Consider the following 14,031-nt stretch of genomic DNA (forward strand, 5'->3'; position numbering starts at 1 on the left):
ACAGGTCTCTTTCTTAAATTCAGTACATTACAAAGTGTCTTAGGAACACAGTGCATGTGCTCTGACCCACAAACACTAGGAATTCACCAATGAAGTCTTAAATGCTCCATTATGCACTATAATTTTTTTAGAAGCCAGTTTTCTAATAGAGCAGAAAGGAAGATGCTCTGAAAAAAAAAAAAAGCAAGACTTTTATGATTGCTTAATAGTTATGGTCAATTTATTTTTCTTGCTTTTCTGACAAAAAGCCACACCAGAAAGTTCATTTTATATTCTTTATTGTATGGCAAAGTTCATTAAAGATGGGGCAGCTTGTAGACAAGATGCTCAATACTTGTGTCTAGGTAGAGATTGATTAGCAATCTGACTTATTTCGAAGCATAGGCTTGTTAAACTAGGCCACAAAAACAATACTGTGTACAAGCAATAACTGAATAAGAGCTGCAGGTTTAGGAGTTTCCAAATATTACACATCTTGAGATCTCATCAGGAAATAAAAATAAAATCAAATAAAAGTAGTCACAATATAAAATAGCAGCTCCATGTAGCTTTTTCAAGTTTTAATTTTATTCACAAAGTGTCACTTAGTTCAGTTTGCCTCATACTTTGAAGCTTCATCAAAGTTTTCAACAAGATCTAGAAAAAGAAAAATGTTGAAATTCAAGTCTGACCTACTTCAGCTTTGCCAATTCCCTCGCATTCCCCCCCCAAAAAAAAAAGTTTCAGGTTATATTAAGTGGTTACATGGTAAAAAAAATAAAATCAGCTTATAAAGTACAAACTAAACAACATTTAAGAGTTTCATGGTTCATTCTTCTTGTTCAAACAACTAAGTTTGAAATAGTTAATTATAAAGCACAATTTTAGGAGCATTTAACTTCACCATATCCACAACAGAGCAGTGATACTGAAAAGGCAGTTTCTTAGCAGTCTTCTTATTGATTATTAAATAATTATCTTAGCCATAGCTATTATTCCTACATGGGAAAAAAATACTAGCTCAAACCAATGATCCATCTAAGTCTCATATGGTATCTGAAAACAATGCTCACAGAAATTCTATAAAAGAATCACAGAATGGCCTGAGTTGGAAGGGGACCTTAAAGATCATCTCATTCCAACCCAGACATGGGCAAGGACACCTTTTACTAGACCAAGCCCCTTCCAACCTGGATTTGAACACTTCCAGGGATGGGGCAGCTACAGTTCCTCTGGGTAAGCTGTGCCAGTGCCTCACCACCCTCACAGTAAAGAATTTCTTCCTAATCACAGAATCATTCAGGTTGAAAAAGACTTCCAAGATCATTGGGTCCAGCCTTTGACTGAACACTACCTTGTCAACTAGACCAGAGCACTAAGTGCCACATGCAGTCATTTCTTGAACACTTCCAGGGATGGGGACTCCACCACTTCCCTGGGCAGTCTGTGTCAATGCTTAACCATTCTTTCTGTGAAGAAATTCTTCCTGATGTTCAACCCGAACCTCCCTTGGCACAGCTCAATGCCGTTTCCTCTCATCCTGTCACTTGTTACCTGGGAGAAAATGCCAACTCCCACCTTGCTAGAACCTCCTTTCAGATAGTTGTAAAGAGTGATAATGTCTCCCCTGAGCCTCCTTTTCACCAGGCTGAGCCCCCCCAGCTCCCTCAGCCCACTCCTCATAAGACTTGTGTTTTAGACCCTTCCCCAGCTCTATTGCCTTTCTCTGGACACACTCCAGCACCTTAAAGTCTTTCTTGGAGGGGTTCAAAACCAGACACAGTATTCAAGGTGCAGCCTCACCAATACCAAGTACGGAGGGACAATATCTAAATAGTATCTAATTAATATCTAATGCATATCTACCCTCTTTCAGTTTAAAGCCGTTCCCCCTTATCCTGTAACTCCATGCCCTTGTAAAAAGTCCCTCTCCAGCTCTCTTGCAGCCCCCCTTCAGGTACTGAAAGGAATGACCAGTCAATACTCTTACTGTCCTTGGCCCAATCTTATACTACATATATTATGTCTCAGCAAAATTCACTTCCTTTTCCTCTACTGCATGCATGTTCTTACCTGGAACTTCATCATCATCATCATCATCACCACCAGTAGCGAGTGGTGCTTTTCCATCCATAGCTGCAAGAGCAAGCAGTTCAAAAGCATCAGTCAAGCTCACCATAAGCATCTTGATTACAAAGGTGCTTTGCTTTTTGAAAATATTATCAAAGAGTCTGAACTAAATTTCAATTCTCTATCCAGTTCCCCTGCTAAATAAAAATCTACAACTAATTATATGTTACTAATAATTCTCAAACAAATCAGCTGAAAAATGAGAAGATTCATGTCAAACAAGTTTACTACTCACCATCTTGGTTCTAGATATATAGAGTGCTTTGCATGGTAATAATTTTCAGCTAAAAGCAAAGAGACCAATTTTACCAATTTCTCTTAAAAGCAGCTTGGTTTATTGATTACTCAGTGGTTCTTGAGGCTTATATATTTTACAGCATTAGCAAGGTATAAGGAAATCTTAGGATCTTATGATCCTAGGCCTTCAAGAAAACTAAGGTGCAATAGTGAAGCTGCAAGTAGACACATGACTAGAGACAATTAAAGATATTGTTCCCTGGCAAAGCCAGAGGAATATGGAACTGGATACACAATTTTATACTTCAGTGATTAAGGTAACCACATGTCCTGGTCCACATCTCTACTGACTCAGTAATTTCTTAACTATTCCCATTATATTTGCCAGTGCTAGTGAGACTTAACCCTGTCCATTGTAGTAGACCAATGAGCATCTGTGAAACTGAAGCAGTATAATGCTAAGAATAGATATCTCAAGTCCTGAGGTGTTTGTGCCACTACTTTTACTGCTATTCTTAACTGTACTACCTTAAGAATATGAGACAGCCCATGACCACCATTAAATCCTAATTAATCCTTCTCCGTTTTCAAGAAAAGCATGAGCAAAGAGATGGGTTTATACTAGACTTCTGGAATTGCTGCATCCTGATATCTAGAGAACGAAAATAGATGAATGCATAAGCTTTGTTCTGAAAGGGTTTAAGGACAAGGTCACCACTGTCAGTGACCCATGGAGGTCCATGATGGAACAGAGATCCACCTGAAGCCTGTGGAGGGCCCCACACCAAAGCAGGTAAATGCCCAAAGGAGGCTGTGACCCTGTGAAAAGCCTGTGCTGGAACAGGCTCCTGGCAGGATCTGCAAAGAGAGGATCCCATGCTGGAGCAGGTTTGCTGGCAGGACCTGTGACCCCATGGGGGAACCATGCTGGAAAAGCCTGTTCCTGAAGGACTGTACCCCATGGAAAGGATGCTGGGGCAGGGGAATAGTGAGGAGAAAGGAGTGGTAGAGACACAGCATTAGGAACTTAGCACAACCCCCATTCCCCCTATGTCACTCAGGGGTAGAAGAGTTTGAAGTGAAGTTAAGCCCAGGAAGAAGGGAAGGGTGGGGGGAAGGGGTTTTAAGATTTGTTCCTATTTCTTATTATCCTACTCAATTTGATTGGTAATACATTCAATTAATTTACCCAAGCTGAGTCTGTTTTGCCCATAATGGCAATTGGTGAGTGATCTCCCCCTGTCCTTATCTCAACCCACCAGTCTTTTATTGTATCTTCTCCCCATCTTGCTGATGGATGGGATTGAGAGTACATCTTGGTGGGTACCTGGCAGCCAGCCAGCCAAAGTCAACCCACCGCAGCAATCTGCAGGCAAGTTTAATGTGGCAGCATTTAGCCAGGCTTTTAGCACAGTTGAAAAATGCGCAAGCTATGGCTAAACCCTATAAATTCCTGCAACTGCATTTGTTGCCATTAAGATACACCTAGCTTATCTTAAGCATTATAACCTAAAGAGCTCTGTCCTAGGGTGATGTTATGATGCTTGTATCCCCAATCATCTGTTCTGTTTATGCTGGATGTTATAATCTGTGCCTTCAAGACTGGCTCTAACAGTGAAGGCGGGAAGAAGAAGAAGCACAGTTTCGTTATCAGCTGCACTCTCCCCCACAGTCTGCTGGAACACAGAACTCCACTGTTGTTGTCTGGGCATGGATGGGGCAGAACACAGTGCTCCTTTTGCTTTTTAGTTAGCTTAGCTAGCTGAGGCAGTCCGAATTTTCCCTGGACTGTTTTTCTTTCCCTTTTCTTGGAACCGTTCAAACCTGCTCCGGACTAGGATCCGGGGAAACACCGAGAGCTCGCACTTTGTAGCCCATCGAGGCCTATTCTGGGCAGCAGCCTTTCCCAGTGCCAGAGGGACTGATAACAGAGCGACCATCCCCAGGAGAGACTTTCTGAATCTGTTATCTCTTCAGAGTGGCGAATGAGTTTTGTCATCTGGTATTGTTCATTTCTTGTGCTGGGGAGTGCTTTGCCTGTTAAATAAGCAGGTTTTCTTCCACTTCTCCCCGAGGAAATTCTTCCTGAACTGATTGAGGGGAGGGGCCATGTGGGCTTGCTTTCTGGGGGGCCTTTTGGAGGTTTTCTTCCAAATTTGCCCTAAACCAGGACAGGCTCAAAGAACAGTTGCTTCCAAAAATGCACCACAAAAGCAGCTTGCCGAGCTAGTCTGCATATGTGGTATGATGTCTATCATTAACAGGCATAATAACATTCCCACTGTATCCAAAAAGGCTTTTGTTTAAAAGTGTTATGTTTCTTTGCTTACATAAAATGACAAGGTTTCAAGTAGATGTGCATCCTCCTAGAAAATATACTAGTGCATTTTTGTGCATTAATATATATATTTTGAAGCCACAAGTCCCCCTTGGAATTTAACTTACAGTCTGCTAACATAGTTTATCAAATATACTCTATTTCTTAATGAGAATAGAAAGCTACAGAAGTGAGACATAACTGAAAAAGAAAAGGTAAAAGCCCTTCCATATTTTGAAACAAATCCGTGTCTAATTTACAAGGTACAAATAATTTCAATGCTTTATATGTGGAGCAAATATAATGGGAGTAGAGGGTCTGTCTATTCTACAAATGTGAGCAGGCTGACACACTAAAGCAGAATGATAATCCATCTAGTCTACCGTTCCTGACAGAGGTCTGCCTAGACACCAGTGTAGATGTGCACGAGGTCACATCTAAGGAAGTCTGAATTTTGTATGCTGGTGGAAGAAGAGGACTCAGTGAATCCTGGAACCTGTAGGCTACTCCAGCTTCTACCAACAGTAAAAACCCACATAAAACATCTTTAAGGCTATCAGTCTTGGGTAGGAATTACTGGAGCATGAAATGCTGCAGATGTGCATGGGGATTGTTTATCTGAATGCCACCCCCAACATATGCTAATGGAAAACCCTGACTGCATGAGCTAGCTATAATGGTTTTACTCTACTCAGAAACTTCCCTAAACCAGAAAGAACTGTACCATCTCCTGATGCCTAACATTAAAAGGTGTAAGTCAGCCAGAAGGGGAATAAATTAATTTTCATGGGGCTCAAGTAACCAAGCAGGGCAAGAGTGTCCTGAGTAATAAGCCAGCTGGACTTATAAACAGAGCTTTAAACTAGATTTATTGGAGGAAGGACATGGTTTTCTAGGCACTTGAGAAGAGCCAGGGCTGCCAAGGCATGAGGAATAAACAGAAAACACCTGTGAATTGCCTCAAGGGAATTAGGGTGAGCTCCTCTAAAAAGGGGATGTGGCTGACAGCCCAGCTGAAGTGCTTCTATACCTGTGTATGCAGCATGGGAAACAAACAGGAGGAGCTGGAAACAGCTGCCCAGATGGAAAACCATGACCTGATTGCTATCACAGAAATTTGGCGGGATGAATTGCATGATTAGAGTGCTATGATTGATGGCTACAAACTATTCAGAAGGGACAGACAAGGAAGGAGAGGTGGGGGAGTTGCTGTCTATGCCAAAACCAGGATTGATTGCATGAAGTGATCTTTGAAGAACAGCAATATGCAGGTCGAAAGCTTATGGGTGAAAATTAGAGACTAAGTCAAGAAAATAAACTTAGTGGTTCAACTGCAGCCTTCAAATAAAGATCCCCTTTTATATTACCTCCTTACTAAAAATATCTCGAGTTTCATTTCCAGGTTGAGAAAAAGGCAACAGCAGGAAGCATCATGCTCGCATGCCCTGATCCTGATAGGGATCTTTAACCACCCAGATATCTGCTGGAAAAATGTCACAGTGAATTGCAAGCAGTCCAAGAAATTAGTGGAGTGCTGAAGTGAGTTGACTGTGGCCAGACACCAAGTGCCCACCAAGCTGCTCTATCACTCCCCTCTTCAGCAGGACCTGAGAGAGGAGAAAATAAGATGGAAAAAAACTCATGGGTCAAGATAAAAGCAGGTTAATAAAGCAAAAGCAAAGGTCACATGCAAAAGCAAAGGAAGAAAAAAATTTATTTATTCTCTACTTCCCATCAACATACAATGTCTGACCACTTCCTGGGACAAGGGATTCAGTATGTGTAGTAGTTGCTCCAGGAGACAAATATCTTAATAATGAATGCTCCCTCCTTCCTCCTCCTTTCTCTTAACTTTTGTTGCTGAGCAGATGTTAATATCCTTTTGGTCAGTTGGGATCAGCTATCCTGGCTATGTCCCTTCCAAAGATATTTGCCCACCACCAGCCTACTGTTCTTGGAGGGTGAAGAGGGGGTATTGTTGGAGAGACAGCCTCAATGACAAAGCACTGGTATGTGATCAACACCTTTCTAGCTACCAATACACAGAACTGTGAGAGCTGCTATGGGGAAAGTTAACTCCTTGTCAGCCAGACCCAATACAAGTGCTTTGAGGACAACTTTCTAGTACAGGTGATGAAGAGCCCAACCAGAGGAGAGGCACTGCTGGACCTGTTGCTCACTAATGCGGAAGAACTTGTGGCCTTAACCTGAGACATGAGATTCAGATAAGATATTACAAAAAAAAAAAAAATTACTGTTAGGGTGGTCAGGCATTGGAATAGGTTGCCCAGCAAGGTGGTAGAGTCACCATCCCTGGAGGTTTTAAGAGGCATCTGGATCTGGTGCTGGGTGATACGGTTTAGGGGTTACAGTAGTAGTGTTGGGTTAACAGTTGGACTTGATCTTAAAAGGTCTCTTCCAACCTTGATGATTCTATGATTCTAAAGTCTCTCTAACTTATTGGAGAGGTCAAGATTGGAGGCAGCCTGGGCTGCAGCCATAATGCCTGGATAGAATTCTCAATTTTGAGGGGTACTGGATGGGTAAAACAGTAGTCAGGACCCTAAACCTCATAGGGACAAACTTTCAGCCATTTAGAGCACTATTGCGTGGTATTCCTTGGGAAACTGCCCTCAGAGATAAAAGAGCTGGGAGCTATTTATGTCATGTTTATATCAGATTGCTGCCTTAATTCAAACCACAGGAGTTGTATGACTTGAACAAGTTTCTCCATTCTTTCCCAGCAGCAATGACTTACACCATGACAAACATGCTTGTCAAGTCAAACACAGCCCCACCCTTTCCCAGACAAAAGTACAACTTTATCATAACTATAGCAAAGCTATTATTTGGAACAGTATTATTCCACATAAAAAAATGTGATGAAGTGAAAAAAAAATAACAATTGTAGCAGAAGAGTGGCAGGCACATTGATTTGAGGCATCTGTTACAAGCGTTTGTCCCTGGGACAGGTGGCATCCAAAACAACAGGGAGGAATTAACATGAATCATAGAAACACAGAATAGTTTAGGTTGGAATGGATCTTAAAGACCACCATGTTCTACCCCCCTGACATGAACAGGGATACCTTCCACTAGACCAGGTTGCTCCAAGCCCTGTCCAACCTCACCTTGAACACTTCCAGGGATAGGGCAGCCACAGCTTCTCTGGGCAACCCATGCCAGTGCATCACCTCCATCTGAATAAAGAATTTCTTCCTAATATCTAATCTCAACTTGCCCTCTGTTAGTGTTACCCCTTGTCCTATTATACATTCCCTGATAAATAGCCCCTCCCTTAAATAAATAGTTGTCTCATCTTTTTATAAGAAGAGAGATCTTAACAGGTTCATTTTAAATCCTTCAAGTTTTCTTTCTTTCAAGCCCCACTTCTACCAGAAGGAAACCACACAGCTGACACTAGGAAGGAGGGACCTGAGCTTCATTGGGAAAGCAGTTTACCTCACCTCCTGAACACTACTTCTAGCAGAATTTTTTTCAGTGGGAAGTTGAGAGAAGAGAAGCATCATCAGCTTTAGGAATAGAGTCTATCTTTGCTGGCAGCAAAGCACAGAAAGAAAAACTGTAACAATCAAGTTCATAACTGCCACAAGAAGCAGAAAGTAAGTAGGAAAACCCTACATGCAGGACATGAAACATGGTCCTGATGCCTTGCAGTGGCTACCTAGAACAGAGGCTAGACAGAGTTAAAAGAAGAAAGTGGGTATTTATTAAAGGCCTTCAATAGATACACCTTGGGCAGTGCAAAAGCCTTGCAGAGACTACACCCCAGATGGGTGACGGTCATGAGTTTTTCAGACAGATATAAGTTTGGTCTATTTGCATATCAGAGGTTAATTCTCCAATTATAGCTTTAGGTAATGAAATCATATTGCTCCGGTTTGCTTCCCCCCCCCATTCACTTTTGTTTATACTTTTCGGGGCCTGAGGCAGAGGGTGTCCTTGGTTCTCAGGCCTGGAAGGATTGTTTTGTCTGACCAAAATGTGAAGAGAGCTTACTAACACTCTATATGGAGTTCAGAGTTATACACTAATGCAGTACAGGATCTGAAAAATATAAATGCTAAAAACTTAAGGCACCACTCCCAATATCAACAAGCCTGTCTTCTGCTCCCAATTCTTACCCTGTAGCAGCAGCAGCACCTTTTCCAAACACCAGATACTTAGGTCCCTCCTCTACTTTTCAAACATAGTTTTAGGGAGAAAAAGTGTTCAGGTTCTTTTACTAATCTAAGGATAGAATATGAAATTGGTGTATCTAGCTTACTGATCATGCCAGTCCTGTTTGCTACACTGTTCTACACACACAGAAATTATAACATATTTCCTTACAAATGCTGTATAAATGCCTCTTAGCTATCAAAAAGCCCATGCAAGAAATAATACCTTCACCACACCTGTGAGGGAACAAAGCAGTAGCAAGATGTCTGTCCTCAAGTCCCTCTCCCTATTGTTTATGTTTCCATTAAAAGTGTCAAAACAGACATACCTTCTTTTAAAACCTAACTTTCTCAGAGTAACTCTATCTAGCTTTAATGAACTAGGTATGCCAAATTATGGTAGCCACAGCAAGTAGTAAACCACCAAGAAATCAAGTCTGGCTACAACTTTCTAGTCCTGGACCAGCTGCAAGATATGCTGAGAAACAGGGGCCTCTGCTTTATTCTGTTATATTCATTGTTGGATTTGAGCTATAAATAAGATTTAAGTGTCTCATTTCTTCAGCATTTTATAATATGCTTGCAGACAGTAAGAGTGCACTGAATTTCACTGCAGCTATACAAATAAGCCCCATAGCCGCCAGCAGGAAATGCATTCAAGTTTTAACTTACATTGCTTGGGTAGGGCTTCTGCCAGTCTTCTCAGGCTAGTCAAACTGTCAGCTCCAAGCTGATTTAAGATGCTAGGAAGCATTTCTGTCAGCTGCTTTGTCTCAGCATGGCCAGTGATAGTGAAAGTGTTAGCAGCCAGGGATGCCTGGACTTTAGGGTTATTGAAATGAATGACTGTTCCTTGGTTGGTGAACATATTAACCTGCAAGGAGAGAAAACAAAACAACACCAGTATTTCAAGCAGTTTAGCGTGATTTTTCAATTTAACAGGAAACTAGTTGAAGTTCCTAAAGCTCAATTAAGCACCTATAGATAATTTACAGGCAAGTTTAACATGTTACTTTCAAGGAAATTATGTTTTATACATTTTATACTTCTATAGAGAAAAGCATTTTCCCCTTTTAAGCAATTACCTCTTCAATTCCAGAAATATTGTTGACACCCAGTTTCTTCAAAGAAAACTGAAGTTTCTTGTCATCTGCTGTAGCTGTTCTATGGACAACCTTCTTCTTTCTGCGGGCAGTACCCTTTGCAAAAAAAAAAAAAGGTTATGAATGAATATTTAATTAGTTGTTTGCAAACTCTAATTCTTGTGGCCATATAACTACTCTTCAGCCATCTACAAATCAACTTTGTATGCAAAGTTCTATTTCTGTGTTACAGCACACACAACCCCACTCCTTCAACTGTACTGCAACAGTCTTTTCCTTGCTAAAGCAAGCTGTGCTGGTTTTGCATTAATTGATTTGTAGTGTTATAGATACATACTATAATACTGAATTGTCACAAATATTAAAACGGATTTATATGTGTAGTGTTAAAGTAACTTTGATATAGTTTTTATTTGTTATTAATTAAGCTTAGACATAGTAGTGAAATAGCTATGCTTGTGTTAAAATGCCTGCTTGGATGGGATAACATCCAATGACCATAGGATAAGGACACCTGCTACAGATATGCCAACTATCAGCACTCACTGTCTGAACTAAGTATGGACCAAGGCCCAAACTGGAAGTGATAAAGAGAAGGAGGCAAAACCACAGCCAAAACCCATGCATGTTTTAAAAAGGCAGATCCAAGGAGGGGCCATGTAAAATAGTTCCTGGAAAATGTAGACTAGTTTGGGGAAAAAAGTTTACTATGCATAAGGGTCTATGAATATGCAACAGGCTGATGCAATGGAAAAGGTATTTAAAGGGTAGCCTGAAGATGTGTGGCCTTGGCTGAATGCCAAGATGCACCCAGCCATAATAACCTTTGCTCTATGGTCTTTGTCTCCTATTGTCCTTTATTAAACTTTTAAAATTTTCACAGGAGAGTGAACGTGTTTTTCACAGTAGTAAAGAGGGAAAAACGTCATCTACAGAAATTATTCTCTATGAGGAGCTACTAAGAACTTCCTCTGTGCCTGACAAAACCAGTGACTAGTTTTGACTATTAGCAACCTGTTAAACCACCTAAAAGAGCTGAATCCCCCTCTGTGATATACACATTCAAAGACGAACAAAGCCCGAGAATCGCTCTCTTGCTTCCGGCCTTGAAGAGGTAACTGGGTGCCAGTAAGACCGGCCCCGCTCTGCCGCGGCCCACGCGGCCTGGCTGGGCCAGGCCGGCCCCCAGCGGTGGCCGGGCGGGGGGAGGGGAGGCAGTGGGGCCCCGGGTGAGGCTGGGCCGGGTCGCGGCTGCTAACATCTTGCCGACGCTAAAGCCTGCCGCCGGCCCGGGCCAAGTGGGGGCCCACCAGTTCCCGGGAGCAGCTTCGGGTCCCCGTCCCGCCCCCCGCCGCCCCTCCCCAGCGCGGCCAGGCCAACCCACAGCTCAACTGAAATTCTGCCACTACTGAGTTTCACCAGAAACTACCAGGCAAAGGGAGGGGAAGCCGTCAGCCCGCAGCGTGCTACTGCTGAGTCCAAGCCTGGCTGCTGAGATCCTAGCTTCCCTCCAGCGCGGCCCCATAGAATCTTCCACCGTAAACAGCTCTAACCACTGCCCGGCAGAGATCACATAGCCCTCCGCAGGCCCTAGGCGAGATATTAAGTCTTTTAGTGCATAGATGAAACCTACAAACATCAATCCTCTCTCGAGTAAGGAAAAAAAAAAAAAATGAAGACACATAGAGAACAACATAAGACATGGAAATCAGTAAAGAAAGAGCCAAGTCCCAGATAAAAAGAAAATTAAGAGATGCCTTAGTCTTAAGCTAAAATTCTTTTGGTAAAGCCATGGTAATGAACTGTAATACACTAAAATATCCCTTTAATTAATGAAAAAGCATGAAGAGAGTGTTCAAACTATAGACATGAGCAAAGGCATCTATGCTAAAGCAAAGCAAGTGTTAAAGTAACTGATTTAAATGAGAAGCTTGAACAGAGATGAGTGAAGACCCTTTGCCCTTGTGAAAAATGCGTATTTTATGATTGGCTTTTCGCAAATATTAAAATGAATATTATATGTATTGTGTTAGAAAGTTATGCTGTATTAATTCTCTTAAGTACTGTGTTAAATATAGTTTTAGGTTATAACAAAATGTTATAATAGAAACTATGCTATGTAAGATACTTTTTTTCTAAAGAAAGGACTCACACCGAGATAGCAGCCACAGGACACCTAAATCTTTCAGAGAAAAAGAATTTATTGCCCCATTATCAGGTGAAACTAACTTCTTCCCGCCTTGCTCAGTCAGGACAATGCCATTAGGATTAAGAGGAAGAAGTTGATGATGACCAGACAGAATCCTGTGTTTGAATGGAATTTATGTATCATGTATGAGATGTATGAATATGCAACAGGTTATTGTTTTTAAGGGTTAATCCTCTGTTAACGTGTGTCCTTTTTCAGGCTTATGCTGCCCAGAAAAAGGTACTCGGATGTCCGTAACTCTTTGTTTCTATTGTCTCATATTGTCCTAATCCAAATTGTCCAAATTATTATTACTCTAATTATATCGCTATTTTTATAACCATTTTATTATCATTAAACTTTTAAAAATTTTAAAAACAAGTGATTGGTGTGTTTCACATCCCCAAAGAAAGAAGTAAAAAACCTCTGTTTCCAGAGATGAAGATGATCTAAAAGACAGATAAAAAAAACTTTTGCTTTTAAACAACTCATCCTTAAAATAATACCCCATAAGTTTAATATAACCCATATAGGCAACTGTGAGAAAGCTGCAAAAGATAAGAAAGACTTCACTATTGCAGATTTCTGGCCAGCTGCTATCCGTAAAAATTAAAAGCCATGAGATAACTGTTTCTTGTGGAAAAGTCTCCACAGCACAGTGAGAAAGACTCCTCTCCCTAAGTAAACTAAAGAAAAATTACTTGAACAATAGTAAACGGACTAAAAATACCAAATTTATCTCTTTACACTGCCAGTAAGAAAGAAAAGAGAGTGTGAGAAAGAAATGTTCTGAAGATTTTTTCTGATTCTTATTATTCTTTCTTTTAGTTCTGTCATTAAAGTTTTCTTTATACCCTTTAAAGTTTGAGCCTGCTTTGCTCTTCTCCTAATCCTTATCTCACAGCAGATAATAAATAATTCTAGTAAGTGCCTAGCAATTTAGTCAACATAAAACCCACCACATAAGCTTTGCACGTTTGTGAGAAGTGTGAGATTTTAGGACGCAATGCACCACAGAAGCTTTATTTCCCAAATCTCATGGGGATTCTGCAACATCCTACTTAGGAAAGAAAAACTTCAAGTGTATCCTTGTCTGTTACCATAGGCGTAAAATTGAAAACTGATCATCTCCTGAAGACTGACATACTCTACAGTCCCGTATGCCTAAAGAGTCGCAAGCTTAATTTGGTGACAAATCAACCTCTACAGAAAGATCTATTCAGACATCATTCCTAGGACTAACCCCTAACAATATCTTTGATCTTTAAACTTCCGAGTAACTGAATTCTTAATTCAACTGGTTATACATTCATTTCCAGACAAAGCAGTGTAATTCCTGAAAGTATATGTACTGCACAGCAGGAGGTGTATGCAAGCATAACTGCTACAGCAATACTAATGATGATCACAGTAGTGACAGGCCATGTCTGCACTCCAGTAACTTATACCATTGTGGTAAAGGGGGGGAGAAATCAGGTCCACAATGGTCAGGAAAACCTTTGCTGGAATGCCCCTAACCATCAGCTTCCTATTGAAGAATGTACAACAGATTTTAGTCTACCATCCCAGTAAATACAAATGATCTCTCTTTTTTTCTATCCCTTATTTTTTACAGTGTAACACAATATGGAGTTGCATCTGGTTTATGTTAGGGATTACCCAGAGCTCTGAATGCCAACTGTTTAGGTGGAACAAGTTACCTAAAATTAGGATGAACTTCCATTGTTATTGGAATTAAATACCAATATAGACGGATGGAACGTGCCTGGGCTCATCTGGCCCCTGGGACAAGTCCAGGCATGCAGGAGCTCAGGTTTACCTCTGGCGGAGAAGCTTCAAGGCGAGGTGAAGGAAAGGAGTCGGGTTCTGCTAGAGGGTTTCGATCCAGAGCTTTAT

General features: G+C 41.1%; 1 protein-coding gene across 3 annotated transcripts in view; it reads right to left on the minus strand.

The window, feature by feature from the left end:
- Nucleotides 1–261: 261 nt before the first annotated feature.
- The window catches only part of LOC136568510 (transcription factor BTF3-like), a 31,087-nt gene continuing 17,317 nt past the window's right edge, over nt 262–14,031 (minus strand). For 2 of the 3 annotated variants that reach the window (XM_066568519.1, XM_066568518.1), the window contains exons 3-6: nt 9,930–10,043; nt 9,517–9,718; nt 2,053–2,115; nt 262–636 (exon numbers count right to left, since the gene is read on the minus strand). In XM_066568519.1, coding sequence (XP_066424616.1) covers nt 590–636; nt 2,053–2,115; nt 9,517–9,718; nt 9,930–10,043 — 426 coding nt within the window. In that variant the 3' untranslated portion in view covers nt 262–589. Of the gene's footprint in view, nt 637–2,052; nt 2,116–9,516; nt 9,719–9,929; nt 10,044–11,376; nt 11,488–14,031 lie in introns of those variants that run through there. The other variant, XM_066568517.1, reaches the window with a different exon arrangement.

The sequence above is a fragment of the Molothrus aeneus genome, chromosome W (assembly GCF_037042795.1).
Source record: "Molothrus aeneus isolate 106 chromosome W, BPBGC_Maene_1.0, whole genome shotgun sequence".
NCBI lineage: Eukaryota > Metazoa > Chordata > Aves > Passeriformes > Icteridae > Molothrus > Molothrus aeneus.